The sequence below is a fragment of the Heptranchias perlo genome, chromosome 1 (genome assembly GCF_035084215.1).
Source record: "Heptranchias perlo isolate sHepPer1 chromosome 1, sHepPer1.hap1, whole genome shotgun sequence".
NCBI lineage: Eukaryota > Metazoa > Chordata > Chondrichthyes > Hexanchiformes > Hexanchidae > Heptranchias > Heptranchias perlo.
In genome coordinates this window covers 85,091,567-85,113,078 of record NC_090325.1, presented here as the reverse complement: position 1 = coordinate 85,113,078, position 21,512 = coordinate 85,091,567, and the positions used below count along the sequence as shown (strand labels likewise).

General features: G+C 40.9%; 1 protein-coding gene across 19 annotated transcripts in view; it reads right to left on the bottom strand.

The window, feature by feature from the left end:
* The window catches only part of fryl (furry homolog, like), a 450,071-nt gene that overhangs the window by 215,039 nt on the left and 213,520 nt on the right, over positions 1–21,512 (bottom strand). For all 19 annotated transcript variants that reach the window (XM_067987951.1, XM_067987806.1, XM_067987858.1 and 16 more), the window contains 4 exons: positions 21,117–21,213; positions 14,166–14,245; positions 8,682–8,762; positions 7,335–7,503 (listed from right to left, as the gene is read on the bottom strand). In XM_067987951.1, the coding sequence (XP_067844052.1) occupies positions 7,335–7,503; positions 8,682–8,762; positions 14,166–14,245; positions 21,117–21,213 (427 nt within the window). The remainder of the gene's footprint in view (positions 1–7,334; positions 7,504–8,681; positions 8,763–14,165; positions 14,246–21,116; positions 21,214–21,512) is intronic.

Here is a 21,512-nt window from a genome sequence, read left to right as displayed (position 1 = left end):
GGGGAAAAAAAGTTTAGAAATCCATTTAAATGTTTTGAGATTAATTTTAGATTTTATGATATTGTGTAGGAGGGCAAAAATGTAAAGCTGTTATATTGTCCAAAAGAGTTGTATGTATTTGACACCAGTTATTTTTGTACAAAAGGACAGAACTGGGAATAGCTGAAAGAGATCACATTTTGATCAAGATAGGACTCCACATTGTACTATAAAAGCATTTCATATTCCTACTGTATTCTACTACAGTGGAATTGTTATAATGATCAACTTTGTTAGTTGCCCAAACGATCAATATAATTGACTGATCAGTGCATCAGAAAGCAGCAATTTATGAAGGAACATAGCTTGAACATGGTACAATGACATCATCACTGCCAGGGCATCGGCCAGGCTGGGCCAAATTGTGAGCCCTCTGTGGAAAAAAGCACGGAGTCAGCCCCAGAACTTTCCTCAGATTGTACAAAGCTTACATCCGTTCAATCCTGGAATACAGCCATCCAGCCTGGTGCACTACGAGTAAACCACAGATTAAGAGGCTACAAACAATTCAGAAATTAGCAAAAACAGACGCATATTGGCTCCCATGCTTTATCTACTCAATCTATCTGCACATATCTGTGGACTCCAAGTAACGGAAGAAAAGCTTCTGCGTCTCCAGCAGAAGTACTTGTATAAGGCAAGGAGTAGCTCGTCGTTATCACTGCTAATAGAGGAAGAGGGACAGAATCCACCCCAGTACAAATGGAACTCTGCACTGTCTGTGGGCCTGCAATAGACAGTAATCCTTGGCAACATTTAATCAGAGTGGGTTGGTCACAGGGATGAGCTGAACCACAATGAAATCCACACACCTGTCAAAAAGGATTGTTACAAATCCTCAATGTGAAAAGGGAAATAAACCCTGGGCCATCCTTAGCAAGCTTCCAATGTTCTTAACACTATGCTGTATTGTGTAAAATAAGAATATTACAACTGAGCAAATAAAAAGAAAAAAACTGCTAATGATGGACATCCAAAACAAAACCAGAAAATTGGAAAAGACAGTGGGTCAGTCAGTATCCGTAAAGAGAAAAGACAGGTTAACATTTCAACTATAACCTTTTTAATGAAGATTTCATCAGAAAGGTTATATCCAAAACATAAGAACATAAGAAATAGGAGCAGGAGTTGGCCAATTGGCCCCTCGAGTCTGCTCCGCCATTCAATAAGATCATGGCTGATCTGATCCTAACCTCAAATCTAAATTCATGTCCAATTTCCTGCCCGCTCCCCGTAACCCCTAATTCCCTTTACTTCTAGGAAACTGTCTATTTCTGTTTTAAATTTATTTAATGATGTAGCTTCCACAGCTTCCTGGGGCAGCAAATTCCACAGACCTACTACCCTCTGAGTGAAGAAGTTTCTCCTCATCTCAGTTTTGAAAGAGCAGCCCCTTATTCTAAGATTATGCCCCCTAGTTCGAGTTTCACCCATCCTTGGGAACATCCTTACCGCATCCACCCGATCAAGCCCCTTCACAATCTTATATGTTTCAATAAGATCGCCTCTCATTCTTCTGAACTCCAATGAGTAGAGTCCCAATCTACTCAACCTCTCCTCATACGTCCGCCCCCTCATCCCCGGGATTAGCCGAGTGAACCTTCTTTGTACTGCCTCGAGAGCAAGTATGTCTTTTCTTAAGTATGGACACCAAAACTGTATGCAGTATTCCAGGTGCAGTCTCACCAATACCTTATATAACTGCAGCAATACCTCCCTGTTTTTATATTCTATCCCCCTAGCAATAAAAGCCAACATTCCGTTGGCCTTCTTGATCACCTGCTGCACCTGCATACTAACTTTTTGATTTTCTTGCACTAGAACCCCCAGATCCCTTTGTACTGCAGTATATAACCTCACATTTTCCAATATTGTATTGCATCTGCCAAATCTCCGCCCACTCACCCAGCCTGTCTAAATCCCCCTGTAGGTTTTTTATGTCCTCCTCACTCTCCACTTTCCCTCCCATCTTTGTATCATCTGCAAACTTTGATATGTTACACTCGGTCCCCTCCTCCAAATCGTTAATATAGGTTGTAAAGAGTTGGGGACCCAGCACCGACCCCTGCGGAACACCACTGGCTCCTGGTTGCCAGTCCGAGAATGAACCATTAAACTGCCGTTTCTTGCTAAGATACTGACTAATCTGTGTCTTCCCAGGATTTTCCGTTTTTGTTTCAAAAACCCATTGTGTCTTCCACCAATGGGGACAGATATCACGACAACCCAACTGCGCTGATCAACATCAACTTGCATGTATATAGCACTTTTAACGCAGCAAAACGTCCCAAGGCATTTCAAACTAAATTTGACACCAAGCCACATAAAGAAATATATCTCCACATAAGGAGAAATATTTCAATATTCTCAACAAATATACATTCCATTCAGAAATAAAAACTCCACGGGAAAAGTGATCCACCTATGGCTAACTAAAGAAGTTAAGGATAGTATTAGATTGAAAGAAAAGGCCTATAATGTTGCCAAGAAGAGTAGTAAGCCTGAGGATTGAGAGAGTTTTAGAAACCAGCAAAGGACGACCAAAAAACTGAGAGAGAAAATAGAAAATGAAAGTCAACTAGCAAGAAATATAAAAATGGATTGTAAGAGCTTCTAAAAGTATGTAAAAAGGAAGAGAGTAGCAAAAGTAAACATTGGTCCCTTAGAGGCGGAGGCCGGAGAAATTATAATGGGGAATCAGGAAATGGCAGATGCGTTGAACAAATATTTTATATCTGTCTTCACAGTAGAAGACACAAAAAACATACCAGAAATAGTGGGGAACCATGGGACTAATGAGAGTGAGGAACTTAAAGTAATTAATATCAGTAGAGAAAAAGTACTGGAGAAACTAATAGGTCTAAAAGCCGACAAATCCCCTCGACCTGATGGCCTGCATCTGAGGGTTCTAAAAGAGGTGGCTGCAGAGATAGTGGATGCATTGGTTATGATCTTCCAAAATTCCCTAGATTCTCGAACAGTTCCAGTGGATTGGAAGGTGACACTGCTATTCAAGAAAGGAGGGAGAGAGAAAACAGGAAACTACAGGCTAGTTAGCCTGACATCAGTCGTCGGGAAAGTGCTGGAATCCATTATTAAGGAAGTGGTAGCAGGGCACTTAGAAAATCATAATATGACTATGCAGAGTCAACGTGGTTTTACGAAAGGGAAATAGTGTTTGACAAACCTATTAGAGTTTTTTAAGGATGTAATTAGCAGGGTAATTCTCTAGAGTTTAGAAGAATGAGAGGTGATCACAGTGAAACATACAAAATTCTTACAGGGCTCGACAGGGTAGATGCAGGGAGGATGTTTCCCCTGGCTGGGGAGTCTAGAACCAGGGGTCACAGTCTCAGAATAAGTGGTAGGCCATTTACGACTGAGATGAGGAGAAATTTCTTCACTCAGAGAGTGGTGAATCTTTGGAATTCTCTACCCCAGAAGGCTGTGGAGGTTCAGTCATTGAGTACATTCAAAACAAAGATCGATAGATTTCTAGATATTAAAGGCATCAAGGGATATGGGGATAATGCAGGAAAATGACGTTGAGGTAGAAGATCAGCCATGATCTTATTGAATGGCAGAGCAGGCTCGAGGGGCCGGATGGCCTATTACTGCTCCTATTCATATGTAACATTCCATTTGCTTTCCTAATTGCTTGCTGTACCTGCATGCTAACCTTTTGTGTTTCTTGTACAAGGGCACCCAAGTCTCTCTGAACACCAATATTTAATAGTTTCTCACCATTTAAAAAAATATTCTGTTTTTCTAGTCTTCCTACCAAAGTGAATAACCTCACATTTCCCCACATTATACTCCATCTGCCACCTTCTTGCCCACTCACTTAACCTGTCTATATCCCACCTAGCTTTGTTTCATGAGCAAACTTGGATACATTACACTTGGCCCCTTCATCTAAGTCATTAATGTTGATTGTAAATAGCTGAGGCTCAAGCACCAAACCTTGTGGCACCCCACTAGTTACAGCCTGCCAGCCTGAAAATGACCCGTTTATCCCTGCTCTGTTTTCTGTCCGTTAACCAATCCTCTATCCATGCTAATATATTACACGATAAGGGCTCATGCGGTTGGGGTAACAACCTTTTATCGAATGCCTTTTGAAAATCCAAATATACGACATCCACTGGTTCCCCTTTATCTACCCTTTTAAGGAGACCTCCCCTTTAAGAGGAGGGGTATGGCCCTTTTAAGACACCTCGCCTTTAAAAAGTAATTAAGGCTGGAGTGGGTGGAGATCTTCCCCAGTCAGGTGAGAGTTAAAAGGGTGAGGCATAAGAAACAGGGCTGTTGCTAAGACAGAGCCCAAAAAGGAAGCTGGAAAGCAGCTCGGGCATAGCCTGGGCCCTCTAAAGAAGCTGATGAGCTGAAAGGCAGTTACAAGGTAGCTGCGAACAGCTGAGTGAGCCAGGGACTGGGAAAGCATACTAGGCTTTGCCAAAGGTATGGTGTATTGGGAAAGTGTACTAGGCGTTGCCAACGGCACTGTGATGTGACTTTTAAAAGGGCCTTACCCCTCGCCTTAAAGGTGAGGTATCCTTAAAAGGGCCATATCCTTATTCGAGGATCAGGGCCCTCAGTTACTCTGCTACAATATGTAATAGTGCCTCTGCTAACTCTTCCCTAACTTCTTTTAATATTCATGGATGCAGTCCATCCAGAGCAGGGGTTTTATCCTTTCTAAGTTTGATTCGTTTATCAATTATCTCCCCCTTTCTATCTTAAATGTTTTAATAATTTTTTTGATCTCCTCTTCTAATGTCATGCCCACCATATTAGTCTCCCTGGTAAATATTGAGACAAAGTAATTATTTAATATTTCTGCCATTTTGCTATCATTACCGGTGAACTTATCGTGTGTATCCCTTAGTGGCCCTGGCCCTATCCCTATCCTGATTTTTCATTTGTTATTTGTGTCTGTAGAATACTTCACTATATATTCTTTTTATATTGCTTGATAATTTAATTTCGTAGCTTCTCTTTGCCTTCCTAATTGTTTTTTTAAACTTCTTTCCTAACATTTTCCTATTCCATTTGTCATCCTCTCTTTTGTTGTCTATGTACTTAGTGTATGATTTTTCTTTAGTTTCAGTTTTGCCTGTATTTCTTTATTCATCCATGGTGAGTCATTACTGGCTAGTTTGTATTGATTTTTAGTGGGATATATTTCTCCTAAACTCCATTGAGCACCGTTTTAAATGCTTCCCACTGCTGTTTAATTGTTTCAGTAAATTTTTCCACTTTATTTTCCCTAATTCCATTCTCATCCCCTGAAAATCAGCTTTTTTCCCAATTTATTACTCCAATTTGAATAAATTCAACTTATTTATTTTGTTACAGCATTTTGAACAATATGATCAAACAGAATTTAACTGACAGTTATAATGGTCACTTGTTTTTTTTTCCAATAAAAAGCAAATGCCATCAAGTTTGAAAAGTGTAAGACAGAAAAATGCCTAAATCAAAAAGTAATAGCTAGTAGTTTGCACTTGGCAGGTAAGAGGGGGAAAGGAAACGAGTTCCACAGTTTTGAGGTCCTGGGAAAGAATGAATTACAATAGGAGACAGTGAGTTTTCATTTCAGCACAATGTGGATGCAGGCAGGAGGAAGAGTGCAGGTGATGTTGTAATTGGATGTCAGGAGAAGCAAGAGAAATGTTCAGACAATCATAGCAGTATCAATAAAAGAGACAAGTAAGTTGTGATCCCAATAAGTTGTAAGCACCTTGGGATGTTTTACCATGTTAAAGGAGCTATATAAATGCAAGTTGCTGTTGTTCATAGATGATCCTTTTCTCACCTTTGGCATCCAATCAATCTAACATACAATAAACTCATTCTGATACCCTATCCAGAAGCATGATAGGGGTGCTAGAGGAACCTCCCCACATACGGATGTAGAATTCGAGCTTTAGATAGTTTCAAATGTACTACAGATTTTCCTCCAATTTTTGTTTTACATATTTAACAGGAGCACACACTTCAAAGTATGCTGTAGAAAAATTAATCTCTAATAACTATTTAGGACAGATTAAAAGGTTTATACTGGCCAAGATCCAGTAGATAACAAAACAGAAATATAAGAAGTCTGTACAAAAATCTACATGAAAGGTGTTGTGGCAAGCTTTGTAAAACATTCAAAGAAGTCAAATCCCAATAGAATTAAATAAACAATATTGTAAAAGGGCTCAATTTTAAAAAAACATTATCTCCCCCTCCAAACTTCCAACAAAGGCGGAGATTTAACAAAAGGTTTTTATTTGGTCAGATTATTCGAACAATTAACATCTTTGCATTCGCAAAGGTACTAATGGTAATTATGGTGACAAAACTTAATTGAAATTTATACACAGAAAAGGATTCCCATAGCCACGGATGAGGAAATTTATTTTATATAAAAACAGACTAAAGGTGATGTGATGACCACTTCGTTGCGTTCTGAATCACAGCACACTGCCATAGGGAGATAAAATACTTCCTGCAGTGGAAAGGAGAAACAAAGGTACTCTCATGAACCAGCCTTTACTACATGCCTTCTGATGTCAAGCAATTGGCCTGGGAGATGATCTACCAACTGTCTTGGAGTACATCACATTAAATAGTAAATAGAAGTTTACGGTCAGTTGACTAAAGTATTTTTTTTTAGAAAAACTACAATGCAAAACTAATCTCTCTCTTCCTTTTCAAATCTTTCCCATTACTTTTTCTCCTTGATGGCCATATTTATTTGGTTCCTATTTTTTTTCCCCAGTGAATTGCCTACATTCTCCTGCTTTTATTTAGTGATCTTTAATTTAAATTTGTTTTGATCCTCCTGCATCACATAATATATTCTGGCTGAAGTGTTGCAGGCAATTTCCTTCCAGTCCTCTGTCAATGCAGCTCTTGAGTTGGATGCAGGAAGATGAACAAGCCCACTCCCAAGGTCAATGATCCACCAATTTTGTCTCCCTTACTGATGGAAAAGCCAAATTTCTACTTTATACTTCCCCTATATGACCAAGAATTGGAAGAATCTTCTGTCCCTATCCATTTCCCAATTCTCCATAGTACTGTATGTTATAGCAACATGCTGTGCAACCACACCACTCCTTCATTTGAAAGGGAGCCATCTTTTAAAAAATCTATCATTTCTTCCCAAATGACGTATGACTTGTAAATATCTTTTAAGTATGATGCAGATACTCTTGAACTTTATTATTTCCTCATACCTGAATGTTAAGTCAGTTAGAGGTTTATACATGTTAAAAGGTTTAAAATAAAAATGTCTACTTTACCTGCATAAACTGAAATGAAGCTTCAAAATCCTCCACTGGATACATTTTGACCCGGAAGAACTTCATTCCCATAATTAGACTGATGATGCTTTGCACTACATGAGGACTCTGCTCTTTCTGACGTAGTTCCTTCAGCTCAGTCATAAACTTCTTTCTTACCGCCTGAAATCTAAAGAAATTGAAGAATTAATGTGCTGAAAATCCTTTACAGTTCAAGATATCCAAGTCTTCCCAGTGGAAATTAGTTACTTGAGTATACCGAGAGAGAAAAAAAATAAAGAAGCTGGGGAAAGTATACTCTAGATACTTCAAGTCACACTATCTAAAGATTTATTTTGGCCACATTGAGAAAACCCTTATTTGCAATCAGTTGCAGTGACTGTTCCCAACTCTTTCTTCTGCTTGCCTTTGTTTCCTGTATTCTACAAGCACTTAGATGCAACTTCATGGGTGGTTTTAAAAAAAACATATTAACCAATTGCTCACAGCACTCATAGCTGAAATTACCTCACATGAAATCACTGTTGTCATTGTACTTTTCCTGCTGTGCACACAAAGCTAAGTCTCAAGAGAAAAGGCTAATAAATGAGAGTTCTGTCAGTTAAAGTCTACATATATTTGATGTGAGCAGTAACTTCAAATTTGGTTACTGCTAACTTCTTTTTACACATTTGAGGGGGGTATGCCTCACAATCTGGTATACTTCAAAGGCATTGTTACACTTCAATGCATTTTGATTGCAAAGCAGGTTAGAGCCATTTAACAGAGATTGCTTGATTTGAGGTAAAATGGTTAGTAATGCAAGTAAATGTACTGTAGTCTGCAAATGGGTAGAGTTCAGGAAACCAAAGTTAATTTGGTAAACAGGTCAGCTGTGGACATCACATTTTGTTTTTCTTACATCCTCATTTTCTAGGATACGAAGGGTATATCCCAAGCAACAAGCTACCAGCTCATTAGATCTTCTTGTATCACTCTACACAGCTCATGTGGAAGAGATAACGTGGAATTCCATGGGCCATTACAGATCTACTTGGCAAGAGTTACAGTTCGAACAGTAATCCAGATTTAGTGCATCAATCGAGATAGCAAAGTGATCCATTTTTGTGACACAGGAGGGAGCTTGAGTTAAAAGTTCTGAAAAAGTAGTGCAGGGTGCTGTGTTGTCTCTTGCTACTGCTTATGTTAATTTTAATAAACCTGCTCCATATTTAAAGCCTAACCCACAGTCTGGTGGCTTATTCTTCCACTTATGGAAGTTGTCCTGGATAGAGTACAAGATTGATATCGGGACAAAGCCTAATGGAAAAAAAGATTACATATCGATGAATCGAATAATCTCCTTACTTTGATTGTGCAAGAACGCCAATCACCTCTGCATACAAATCTGCAATAATGTGCATGTTCCCAGTGTTGGGCCCTGAATACCTGTGAAAGTTAACAGAAGGCAAAAGAAATAAAAATGTACAATTGAATCAAATTATTAAAAATTACAAATTGGACCAAATTTAAACAATACCAAAAATTCATTCAAATCTGTATCTTATAAAATGTGAAGCAAATAATACAACAATGCAGTGCTTTTGATTGCTAGATGTTCAATTGGAACAGTATGTCACTCAGGGAATGCTGCACTTAGCAATTTAAGAGTTGGGGCTAAATATCACGCATTTTAATTGCCTCACCCAAAGTAAAGCAGAGGTTCCATTAAAACACAATATCCCAATTTATATAGGTAATTATCCAGAAATTTTATGTGGGTAACAATAAACCACTGGTCCAAATTTGAAAGGTGGTTGTTGTTGTGGACAAAACAGAAAAATCATTACCACAATCAAAGAAAATTTGCTTGTTTTTTTTAGAACAATGCATTTATTGTTTATCATGTGAATCACAGAAAGATCTCAAAGATTACAGCATTGTCCCAGTCATGAGCTTGGCACAGTTACACACTTCATTTGCATCACATTCATAATTTTTGTTCTTTTGTTGTTTTTTTTTAAGCTTTACAGATGGTCATGCCTGAGATTGTGCTGCCTGCATTACAATCTTTACATCCAACAGTTAGTGCACAGTAAGTTTAAGACATTTTTAACATCAGTATTGATACTTGGATCACCCATGGTTCCCTTCTATTGCCAAAATGACTGGAAGTCGAACAATGTTTGAGTACTTTATTCCATGCTGCCACACAATGCCACATTACATTCCTTGTGGAGTAGCACAAAGAGCAGTAAAGCTTTTAGAATAGGTTGGACTCAATGGGTGAACCCAGCGATATACAGTAGGCATCCTCAGAAAAGCTCCTGGCAACAGTATGCTAACTTGTCCTTTAATTGTTTTTCTGATTATCTTAAATTTGTGCCCTCTTATTACCATTTCGCTGACTAGTGAAAACAATCTATCACTGCTTAAATTATCATAACCCTCATTAAGCATGAAGGCCTCTATCAAGTTCCCCTTAACCTTCTCCGTTCTACTGAAAGTTTCTTTGTAGCTGTTATCCCTCATGCCTGGTAATATTTAAAATCTCACCATTGAAGATTTATTTCCTTTTCCTGTCCTTACTTCCAGATCTATTACTTCACATTTTTCTACACTGAACTATATCTGCCACCTATTTGCTCATCTGGCAGCAGGATGCCACAGCCAGGGATCCATGTCAACAGTCCCTGGCAGTAAGTTGGTGGAGGAGTTCTGGACACGATCGGGGTGGGGGGAAGGGGAAGACTCTAGGCACAATTGGGAGAGGGGTGGAAGACTGTGACCACAATTGGGATGAGGATGCCCGGCGAAAGGGAGGCCCGAGGCTTCCTTGTGAGGCCTGGAGGAGCACTCCTGCCCCTTCTGGCCCACAAAGAAACCTAAAATAGAACTTTAAAACTTACCTTCTCGGCCTCTTCTGGCCCATGAAGTGCCTCCCAACAGGTTTGCCTGACGAGGAAGTCGTCACAGCTCCCCTGCTCAGGCCTTCAACTAAAATTGCAGGTTGTGTCCTGATGGCATCATTTAAAATAGGACCCCGCTTCCTTCCTGCGGATGTCCCATTCACCTGCTCAAAAGAGCAAGTTAATATCGAGACATGGCAGGAAGGCAGTGGGATTAGAGGGGCCAAGTCACTGGCTCTTATTTTAGCTGCCTCACCCCCACTCCGGATTCCGCCAGGTGGCAGTTAAAATCAGGACCTCATTAAAACCACTACTTCTCCTCCTCCCTTTCTTCCTTCCTCATCCCTCTCGAAAGTCAAAGGTATATTTAATTGCCCAACATGATCCAGCTGCAGTCATGTTTCAAATATCATATCATGATTTTCTATTTTAATCAGTCAGACTAGTTCCACATTTTTGTTGCACTATACTCTGTGCATTAATACATAGATATTGGAGTTTGGATTTTCTTGGTTTTGCAATTGTTTTTTATTCCCTTTCCACAACCCGATTTCTTTTATTGTCCTGCTTAACCTTTTTCAACCTCATTACATTTAAAGCTTACTCTCCCTTCCACACAGTCTACTCCTTCCCTCACCATACTAGTTTGAACCCTCCACGATGTTATGCTCCGCATGACTATATTTGTCCCAGCTCTGTTTAGGTGTCGGCTGTCCCGTCAGTATAGCTCACTCCTGCCTCAGAACTGGGCTCGATGCTTTAAGGATCTGAACTTTTCCCTCCTACATGTCTCTAACCATAAATTCATCTCCCAAATCTGCCTGTTCCTGTACTGTCTAGGGAGTGGCATTATTATTGTAATGATCTAGATTTTACCTACATTGCCTGAGCAGGATTTCATTTACTTATATTGTTTCTGAAATGTTGCACTCTGCATTTTGTCTCAACATTACACCAGCAGGGCTGAATACCATAGTAATTTGGGATGTTAATTAGTAATCAAAAAAGAGGAGAGGGTGGTTGTGTACAATCTCCAAACATCTGTCAGATGGCATTGTGCAAAAATAGTTAATTTGTAATAACCAAGTTGCCAGGTGTTACCTTATTTCATTCTCACAGTTGGGGGGGTGGTTAGCTAAGAGAGGGATTTGGGAGCCTCATATTCCCCCATCAAAGCGGAGACTTCTCAATCAGGGTGGTGACTTTGGTCAATGGTTCGGTGGGCAGAACATCTGACCTCTCAAACCTAAGGGCCTAGCTCGCTCTCTGACAGAGTGGGCAAAGGGGGCTAAAGCAGACAGTAACAAAAAGCAAATGACTTGGCTTTCAAATAGCTTAGCTTGAAAGTGGGCCTACGCCTCGAGACAGTAGGGTGGCATATTTAATATTTTTCCAGTAACAGGAGTACAAGAAATTGACTTCACAGTGTGAAAGTTGTATACAATTCATTCATCTATTTTTTAAAAATAAAACAGTTTGTTCGTTTGAAGTTGTGCCTCGGAGTGCTTTTAAGTCTCCCCAGGTCATGCCATTGTTGAATTAGATATTGGGCAGTAAAGGGTGCTCTCTAAATGTAGGGAACACGAGATTTGCTTATGGGAATGACCAGCTGTATCCAAGAGAAAACTGAGCAAAAAACCCTGAAAATTGTTAAACGTAGTAATCTCCCGATTACTAATTGTGAGGTCCTATTTCTTAATCTACCGCTTTACACCTGGAACTTTCTTTGAAGGACCTGAATCTTATTCTTCCCTATATCATTGGCTCAGACATGAACCATGACTTCAAGCAGATCCCCCTGCTTTTCCAAGATCTTCTTCACTTGCTCCTGATGTCTCTTACCTTGGCAACTGGGAGACAACATAGCATTCACTGCCAATCACAGACAGCGACAAGAAGAAAATGGTCACCATCACAGGTGATTTATTCAGAATAGAAAGATGCCACTGGAATATTGTCACTACATTCCATTTGGGAGGAAATTTTAAAAAAGGACTGGATGATTGCAAGAAACATGGCTAAATTAAAAATTAACTGAACTGAGCACCCCTGGGGTAGGAGGCAAACAATTCAGCCAGAATTCTCACTCCTGACCGCTAACCAGTAATTCCTGCTGGGAAGTGTGTGTACAGTGGCAAGTTTTGGCTTAAATGTAATGCTTAGAGAGGGAGGCAAAAACTGAGAGAAGAAAAAAAATGAGAAGCGGACAGTGGAAACTATATATTTATAATCAGATTCATATGTACTGAGACTATTTATAGGCTTCAAAATGTAAGTATGTAGCCTAGTTAAATGTTTGGAAGAAAGTCCCACCTAAAATGCTAACATAACAGGAACAGCATCTTCCAGGTGCTGCCCAGCCTGCTGGGCATTTCCAGCATTTGAATGTTTCCCATTTATCCTTAGTCCAGTTAACTCTCTGTTTAGAGAACATTGCAAAAAAAAACTGACAAGCGCAGAACAAACTATTTGATGCCCATCTGTCAAGAATAAAACGTGACATTTTCCACCAGCGCTGGATGAACCATTATCAGAATAAATTTTTGATCTGCTTTAGAAAGTACATTGTTCAGGTGTATGATAATAACTTGGGAATTTTTAAATATTTCTTTCATAATATTCCTGCCCGATACCAAGGACAAAACCTTTGATCATGTTCTAGCAACCTTTCAGCCAGCAATCACTGGAACAGGGGATTAAGAGTTAATAACTTGGGGAAAAGCCTTGCTTGACCATTAACCAAAAACAGTTTGTCATGCAGAATGATATTTACATACAGCGTGAGAACTAGGCAAGATGAAAAATAGGTCTCTGAAAGAGTAATCAATGAGCAACATGAGCAGTATAGCAGAAAGCTGCTCTTCTTGCTGACCAACTAGCTGAAATGGATGCTCGATAGATGAGGGAAAGGGAGGCATGAAATTGGATCATTCAGTATTGCAGGATCAGAGCCATGTCAATTTAATGTCTCTTCACCTTCTTCAGCCTGAACTTCTGTGCAGCCACCATCAAACGAGAGATATTGGACATTGTAGCACCAAGTAAAATGCAGCCTATGTATAAGTCAACCTTACATTCTATCCACCACCAAGATCATTTATTTCCACCTCCGCAACAATGCCCATCTCTATCCCTGCCTCAGTTCCTCTGTCACTACAATCCATCTATGCTTTTGTCAACTCCACTCAATTACTCAAATATTCTGCTTGCTGGCCTCCCATCTTCTACCTTCTACAAATCCCAAATTGTCTGAAGCTCAGCTGCCATATCCTGTCCTACATTAAGTCCCACTTGCCCATCACCCACTCCCATAATTGCTGACTTACACTAGCTCTTCTTCGACGCATTAAATTTAAAATGTCCTTGTCTACAAATCCCTCCACAGTCCTGCCTCATCTTAGCTCAGCAATTTCCTCAAGTCCTAGACCCCCTCCCACACCCTCTAGTCCTCCAACCCCAGCTTTCAAGGCCTCTCCCTTCCCTTTTCCATGTCATTGGTTGCAGAGCCTTCAGCTACCTCAGTGCTACTCCCTAGATCGCCTTAAATCTCATCGCCTCTCCACTTCTTAAAAACCTTCTCATTGCCTATCTTTTGGACCAAGCTTTGTGACCCCCATAATCTCCCTTCATAACTACGTGTTCATTCTTTAATCTATCTCTATCTGAGAAGCACTTTGAGGCTTTTTTTTTTTAAGTCACTCAATGACATTATAATTCAATGGTGCATTAACTTACAGAGAGCATTCTTCACTGCAGAATTCCACAGGTCAGTTAAAGAATAATTGACCTTGCCCTTGATTAATGAGTGTTTAATGTCATTATTATCTTAATATGAATAGAATATTGGCAAAGCACTACATTTCAGCAAGCAACCACAAACTCTTATGCATACAAATCACAATATTGTGAAGGCATTCACAAAAAAGGCAAAGGACCAACTTACCCTTCCCTGTGTTTAAAGTGCTTAAAAGCCAAGTTCAGAACTTCATGTACTAAAGCATCTGGCACTGGATGAAGAGGAATCTACAAAGCAATTCACACATCAGCATATTTATGGAATGTATGTTTTTAAACTGCAGGTGAGAAGAACATAAGAAATAGGAGCAGGAGTACGCCATATGGCCCCTCAAGCCTGCTCCACCATTCAATCAGATCATGGCTGATCTTCAACTTCAACTCCACTTTCCTGCAAGATCCCCATATCCCTTGATTCCCCTAGAGTCTAAAAATCTTATCGATCGCAGCTTTAAATATACTCAACAACTCAGCATTCACAGCCCTCTGGGGTAGGGAATTCCAAAGATTCACAACCCTCATGATCCAGGCATGGTGTGTTTTTATTCTACAAGGAAATGGTTAAAAAGTACTTTCCATGTTCCCTTACAAATCATAATTTCTAAGCTTCAGTGGGTTCCAGTTTAAGACTATATAACAAAACACTTTTCTTCTCCCCCCCCCCCCCCTCAGGTTTCCTAAATAAAGCTTATTGTAATTTTTTTAATCACCTCTTCTAAACACCAAAATTTTAGACATTTCTAGATTTTTGGACTCTAGGGGAATCAAGGGAAATGGGGATCAGGCAGGAAGGTGGAGTTGAGGTTGAAGATCAGTCATGATCTGATTGAATGGTGGAGCAGACTCGAGGGGCCGAATAGCCTACTCCTGTTCCTATTTCTTATGTTCTTAAATGTGATGGGCATTTCTGCCTATAAAAAGTATTGTACTACTAATGGGTGTAGTGCGACTGTACATGCAATGCACAAGTCTTGAAAATAAATGAGATCAATGCACTAAAAAAAAATGACTGGGAAAGATGAAGTCTCATTTCCGCGAACGTAAACCATTTTTTGCAGTGAGGCATCAAAGAGCTCACATTAAGCTGCCCAAGTCTGTAATCATTTTGATTATTTGTGATTATTTTAAATAACTTGTATATTAATAAAACAAATAAAACAAACATTATAATGAAGATAATAAAAGCTAAAATATCCATTTTATTCTGTAGGTTGGTAAGTCATTTCTAACCTTGCTAAAATAAAATGCAGAACACTACTAGTATGGATGCAGCATCAACTTGCATTTATATAGCGCCATTAACATAGAATAAACATCCAAAAGTGCTTCACAGAAGTGTAATCAGACAAAAATTGACGTCAAGCGTAAGACGGAAATATTAGTACGGGTGACCAAAAGCTTGATCAAAGAGGTGGTTTTAAGAAGGGTCTTAAAGGAGGGGAGGCAGGTGGAGAGGCAAAGAGGTTTAAGGAGGGAATTCCAGAGCTTAGGACCAAGACAGCTGAAAGCTGATGGATGAGTGGGACCTGGTACGGGATAAGATTCCAGCAGCAGAGTTTTGAATGAACGGAAGTTTATGGAGGGTGAAGGATAGGAGGCTGGCTAGGAAAGCATTGGAATAGTTGAGTCTGGAGGTGACATAGACATGGATGAGGGTTGCAGCAATAAATGGGCTGAGGCAGGGACAAAGATGGGAGATGTCACGGAGGTGGAAGTGGTCTGCCCTTGTAATGGAGGGGATATGGGGTTAGAAACTCAGCTCTGGACCAAATAGGATGTCGAGATTACAAAGAGTCTGATTCAACCTGAGACAGCAGCTGGGGTGGGGAATGGAGCCTAAGGCGGAGGCCGGAGATGATGACTTCGGCCTTCCCACTGTTTAACTGGGGGAAATTGCGGTAATGGAGGGGTCAAGGGCGCTGACAGAGACGTAGAGTTGGGTGTCATCAACGTACACCTGGAACCTGACCCCATATCTTTGGATAATGTCGTCAAGGAGCAGCATGTATGATGAGGAACAGGAGAGGGCCAAAGATAATTCCTTGGGAGACAAAAGAAGTAACAATGGGGGGGGTGGGAAGAGATGCCATTGCTGGAGATGCTCTAGCTACACAGTTGGATAGCTAAGGGTGGAACCAAGTGAGGGCAGTCCTACCTCCACTAGACAACAGATGAGAGGCTTTGGAGGAGGATGGTGTGGTTGACTGTGTCAAAGGCTGCAGCAGAGAAGATGAATGGATGGTCTCAATCATGTTGTTGGAGTTGAGGGTGGAGGGGACCAGGAGTTATCTTGTTCTCCAGAATGACCTTGGAGTAGTAAGCGGTTTTGGCAGAGGACAGCAAAGCCCGACTGTGCTTGATATGGACTAGCCAGATCTGGCAATAGATGACGAAACCACTTGTGTGTCAGGTGCGCTTGAAATGGTGGAGATCGCAGGTTTGGGAAGTGCTGTTGAAGAAAACTTGGAGTCTTGCTGCAGTGCATCCTGTAGATAGTACACACTACAGCCATGTTATGCTTGTGGTGCAGGGAGTGGATGTTTAAGCCAGTGCATGGGGTGTCAATCAAGCGGGCTGCTTTGTTCTGGATGCTGTTGAGCTTCTTGAGTGTTGTTGCAGCTGCACCCATCCAAGCAAGTGGAGAGTATTCTATCACACTCCTGGCTTGTGCCTTGCAGGTGGTGGAAAGGCTTTGGGGAGTCAGAAGGTTAGCCATTCTGACCTGCTCTAGTAGCTGTGGCACTTATGGGGCTGGCCCAATTGAGTTTCTGGTCAATGGTGACCTCCCCTGACACCCCGCCAGGGTTTTGATGGTGGGGGATTCGACGATGGTAATGCCGTTGTATGTCCGGGGCGGGGGAGTCGTTAGGCTCTCTCCGCTTTCTTGTTGGAAACGGTCATTGCCTGGCACTTGTGCAGTGCAAATGTCACTTATCAGCCCAAGCCTGTACGTTGTCCATGTCTTGCTGCATGCGGGGATGGACTGCTTCTTCATCTGAGGAATTGTGACTGAAGGTGAACATTGTACAATCATCAGCGAACATCCCCAATTTCTGACTTTATGATAGGGAAGTCATTGATGAAGCAGCTGAAGATGGTTGGGCTTAGGACATTGCCCTGAGGAACTCCTGCAGCAATGTCTTGGGGCTGAGATGATTGGCCTCCAACAACCACAACCATCTTCCTTTGTGTTAAGTATGACTCCAGCCACTGGAGAGTTTTCCCCTTGATTCCCATTGACTTCAATTTTACTAGGGCTCCTTGATGCCACATTCAGTCAAATGCTGCCTTGATGTCAAGGGCAGTCACTCTCACCTCACCTCTGGAATTCAGCTCTTTTGTCCATGTTTGGAGCAAGGCTGTAATGAGGTCTGAAGCTGAGTGGTCCCGGCAGGACCCAAACTGCGCATTGGTGTGCAAGTGCCACGCGTTAATGCTGTTGACGAATCCTGCCATCATTTTGCTAGTGATTGAATGTAGGTTGATGAGGCGGTAATTAACCGGGTTGGATTTGTCCTGGTATTTATGGACAAAACAAACCTAGGCAATCTTTCACATTTTCAGATAGATGCTAGTGTTGTTGCTGGACTGGAACAGCTTGGTTAGAGGCGTGGCTAGGTCTGGAGCACAGGTCTTCAGTACTTCAGCCCGGATGGTGTCGGTGCCCACAGCCTTTGTTGCGACTAGTGCACTCAGCCGTTACTTGATATCACGTGGAGTGAATCAAATTGGCTGAAAACTGACATACGTGAGGATCTCAGAAGGAGGCTGAGAAGAAGCATCCTCTCGGCTGGCTGAAGATGGCTGCGAATGCTTCAGCCTCATCTTCTGCACTCACACTGGGCTCCGCCATTATTGAGGATGGGTATGTTCATGGTGCCTCCTCCTCCCGTTAGTTACTTAATTATGCACCACAATATGCGATTGGTTGCGGCAGGACTGCAGAGTTTTGATCTGATCTGTTGGTTGTGGGATCGCTTGGCTCTGTCTATAGCAAGCTGCTTCTGCTGTTTAGCATGCATGTAGTCCTGCATTGAGCCTCACCAGGTTGGCATCTCATTTTCAGATATGCCTGGTGCTGCTGCCGGCACTCTTCTACACTCCCCATTGAAGCAGGGTTGGTCATCTGACTTGATGGAAATGGAGGAGTTAGGGATATGCCGGGCCATGAGGTTACAGATTGTGGTGGAATGCAATTCTGCTGCTGCTGATAGCCCACAGCATCTCATGCTCAGTTTTGATCTGTTCTTATTCTATCCCACTTAGCACGGTGGTAGTGAGTCCCTTGGACTTGAAGCAAAGATAGGGACCAAACCAGAGGGAACAACTAGGCTAGAAGAGAGTTTTACTGTGGACAAGAGCATCAGAGGTGGAGGTGAGGGAATGTTTCAACAGCTACAGAAGTATTGTGGCAAATGGAAGGCCAAAGGCTAGGCAGTTGGGAATGTGAAAGTGCAGTTATAAGTGACTTGCAGGAGTTTTTTTTCCAGAGATGGACACAGAAGGATGGGAGATGGGAGGGAGCAGGGGGATGTGGGAGGCGAAAGACACAATTAAGTGATCGGGGATGACGTTGTCTGTGATGGAGGCCATGGCTGTAGAGAGGCCATGTGAAAAGACGACATTGAGGGGTTGGCCATGAATATGTGTAGGAGAGTTTATATGGAGGGAGAGGTTTAGAGAAGACAGAGGGCAGTGAAATCAAACGAGTGAGAGTAAAGTGAGTTGAGATTTAGATTGAAATCACCCAGGAGGAGGTGCTGCTTGGTACAGACTGAGGGAGGAAAGAAGTGAAGACGTTTTGGTGAGGAATTGGGGTGGGGCTTGAGGGGATAGTAAAGAACGAGGATTTTAAAGGAAAAACCTTGTTTGCAGGTGAACGGACATTCAGAGGGGAATGCGGAGAAGGACGGAGATAGTTGGTCCAGTACCTGAGTCAAAGGGGGCAGTAGTGAGATGAGCATAACTGAAAGGAGGTTGGAAAGATTAGCACCCAGTCGGAGCGCTAGGTGGGAAAGTAGGCAAAACAAGCGGATGGGGCAATTTGGGTAGCTGTTCGTAAGGAGACTGCGACGGGAGCCTCATGGGCCATTTGGAGAATGCCAAAAGAGGCACAGTGGGTAACTGTGGGCTTACTGTTTCTCACTTGAAGAGTAGCAGGAAAGAGACAAATAAAGGGATCCAACTGGTGGTCAGATACAGCAGCAAGGATAGGCTTGCTGCACAAAAGGACCATTCTGCAGAAATAGCAGGAAAAAAGAGATGAGGTGATGCAATGTGTTAAACACGGGCTTTTCTCCTCAGCAACCTCGATTCAACTCCTGGTCAAACAGAAGGGCTGAAGTATCTTATCTGAATTGAGCTTGGCTATTCTCAATCCATCTTCTAGTGGGAATGGGCCCACAGCACAAAACTGTGCCTAACTGAAATTAAATTGCCAATCTTGCTTAGAGAGGATGTCTGGTTTGGAAATAGAAAAATATCATTCTTACTCATTAGCGAATGTTCTTCTGAAGTTGGGGCAGAGGCACATTTTTGAGGTAGCGTAACCCTACGTTTACAGGACCCAGAAATGCTACATATTGATACTGGATGTGTAGCATAAAATTAATGAACAACAAAAAAAATCAGGAGAACCATGTCAGAAACTATGACAAAGAAAGAGAGAAAAACCAAACACACGTGTGTAATATAAATTGAAACAGAGATACAGGGCAAAAATAGGGAGAGGAATCAAGGAGAAAATTAAAACCAAATAGAGTAAGAAAAATGTGAGCACAAAAGAATGTTGAAAAGTAAAGTAAAAACAGAAAGTAATACAGAAAATAATAAAGAGCAAATAGCAAATAAATAAAACATGAGAAGGATTTTCAACAGAAAAAAGTGGGAAACAAAACAAGAAAGGAAAGATATTAAAGAACACCTTTTAAGAAAGAGGGCGGTGGAGAAGTAGAGAAGTTTAGGGATGGAATTCCAAAGCATGGGGCCTAGATAGCTGAAGACACAGTTGCCAACAGTGGGGTAAAGGGAGGAAGGAAAGCAAAAGGTTGGGGTAAATGAAAAGAAAGATAAAGTGGTCCAGGAGGGCACAAGCTTATTCCCAGGCATTGCCACCACATCTGAAGCAAGGTGGTGATAATTCTCATGATGTGTGGTGGAGGGGGGTGGGGGGCAGGGAAGGGGAAGGGGAACTAAACAATCGAACACAGGTTCCTGTATAGCTAAGCTTGGCATTAGAAACTTCAGAACTAATCATTTTGATTGTTCCTGATCTAAGTAATTTGTCCCAACTATTCTGTACAGTGTCCTTTATTTCATGAATTAGAAGTTAAATCTGATATTGGAAAAGCTTAATTTTGATTGGCATTAAATATAGCAATCTGATTAAAATTACCTCTGCTTCTACATGCAATGAAATACAAATCAAAAAGGTTTACAAGCAAATTCACAAATAAATGATAGATTATTTTGGCTCAAAATCATTTTTTTCATCTGTACCTCAGATATACTATAGTTCTTAAGTCACTAGTCTATACAACATTTCAGTCACAGAGAATCAGAAGCTAAGTATCTGCAAGATGATGTGAACAGATTGCATAAACTAGGTGATAAAAACATCAGATTCAGTAAAGATGAAACACCATGTAAATGAGAAGATTACTGCATGGTACATAAGACAAATACAGATTGATACACTTACCAAATATAAGGTGCTGCCAAAATCTAAACCCTTAAAAGGGACATTTTATAACCTGCATCTTAATTCTTTAAATTCTGTAGCCACTAAAGCTTTTAAAATGCACATATTTATCCATAATTATCCCATTATTTATTCATGATTAACATTAATAAGTCATTTATTTGAACACTTTATCTTCTTCCTCCTCTTCCGTGCCTAGTGGCACATGAAGCAACCCATTTCGTCCACTGCTTTACATCCAGCTGATCGTGCTCTACTTTGTTTCCATAACAAAGACCTTTGTTACGTGGGTAGGTGGTTTAGCTTGACTCACCTACCAAGAGGGCATGAACACTGAATAACCCACTAAAAATGCCTGCTGCATATGGAAAACAAACCAGCAGCACTTTGAAAGCTTACCTGTTTTAAAACTTCTATTAAAACTAAACAAAAAATGAAATCTATAGCTAAGTCTCTTCGCTCAAGCAGATAATCTCTGTCACGATGTTGTTCATCCCTGAAAAGAAAAAAAAATTGGTAAAATATCAAACAATTGTTTATTTTTCAAGATTTTTTTAATGGAATTTAAGAACAACGTCGTAGCATTTATTGTGTTTCATGTTTCTGTGCATGGGATTGACTCATGCAATTCCAGTTATTTAACTTTATTAATAATGGGAAAATGGATTGCTGTGAAAATCAAATCTAGAGGAGATGTTCTGCTAAGTTCGAATAATTGATACCAAAATACAACAGACTAAGTAGTTGCTGTCAAATATTATGAAGGTTATTTTAGATCATATATGCTTTTATTTG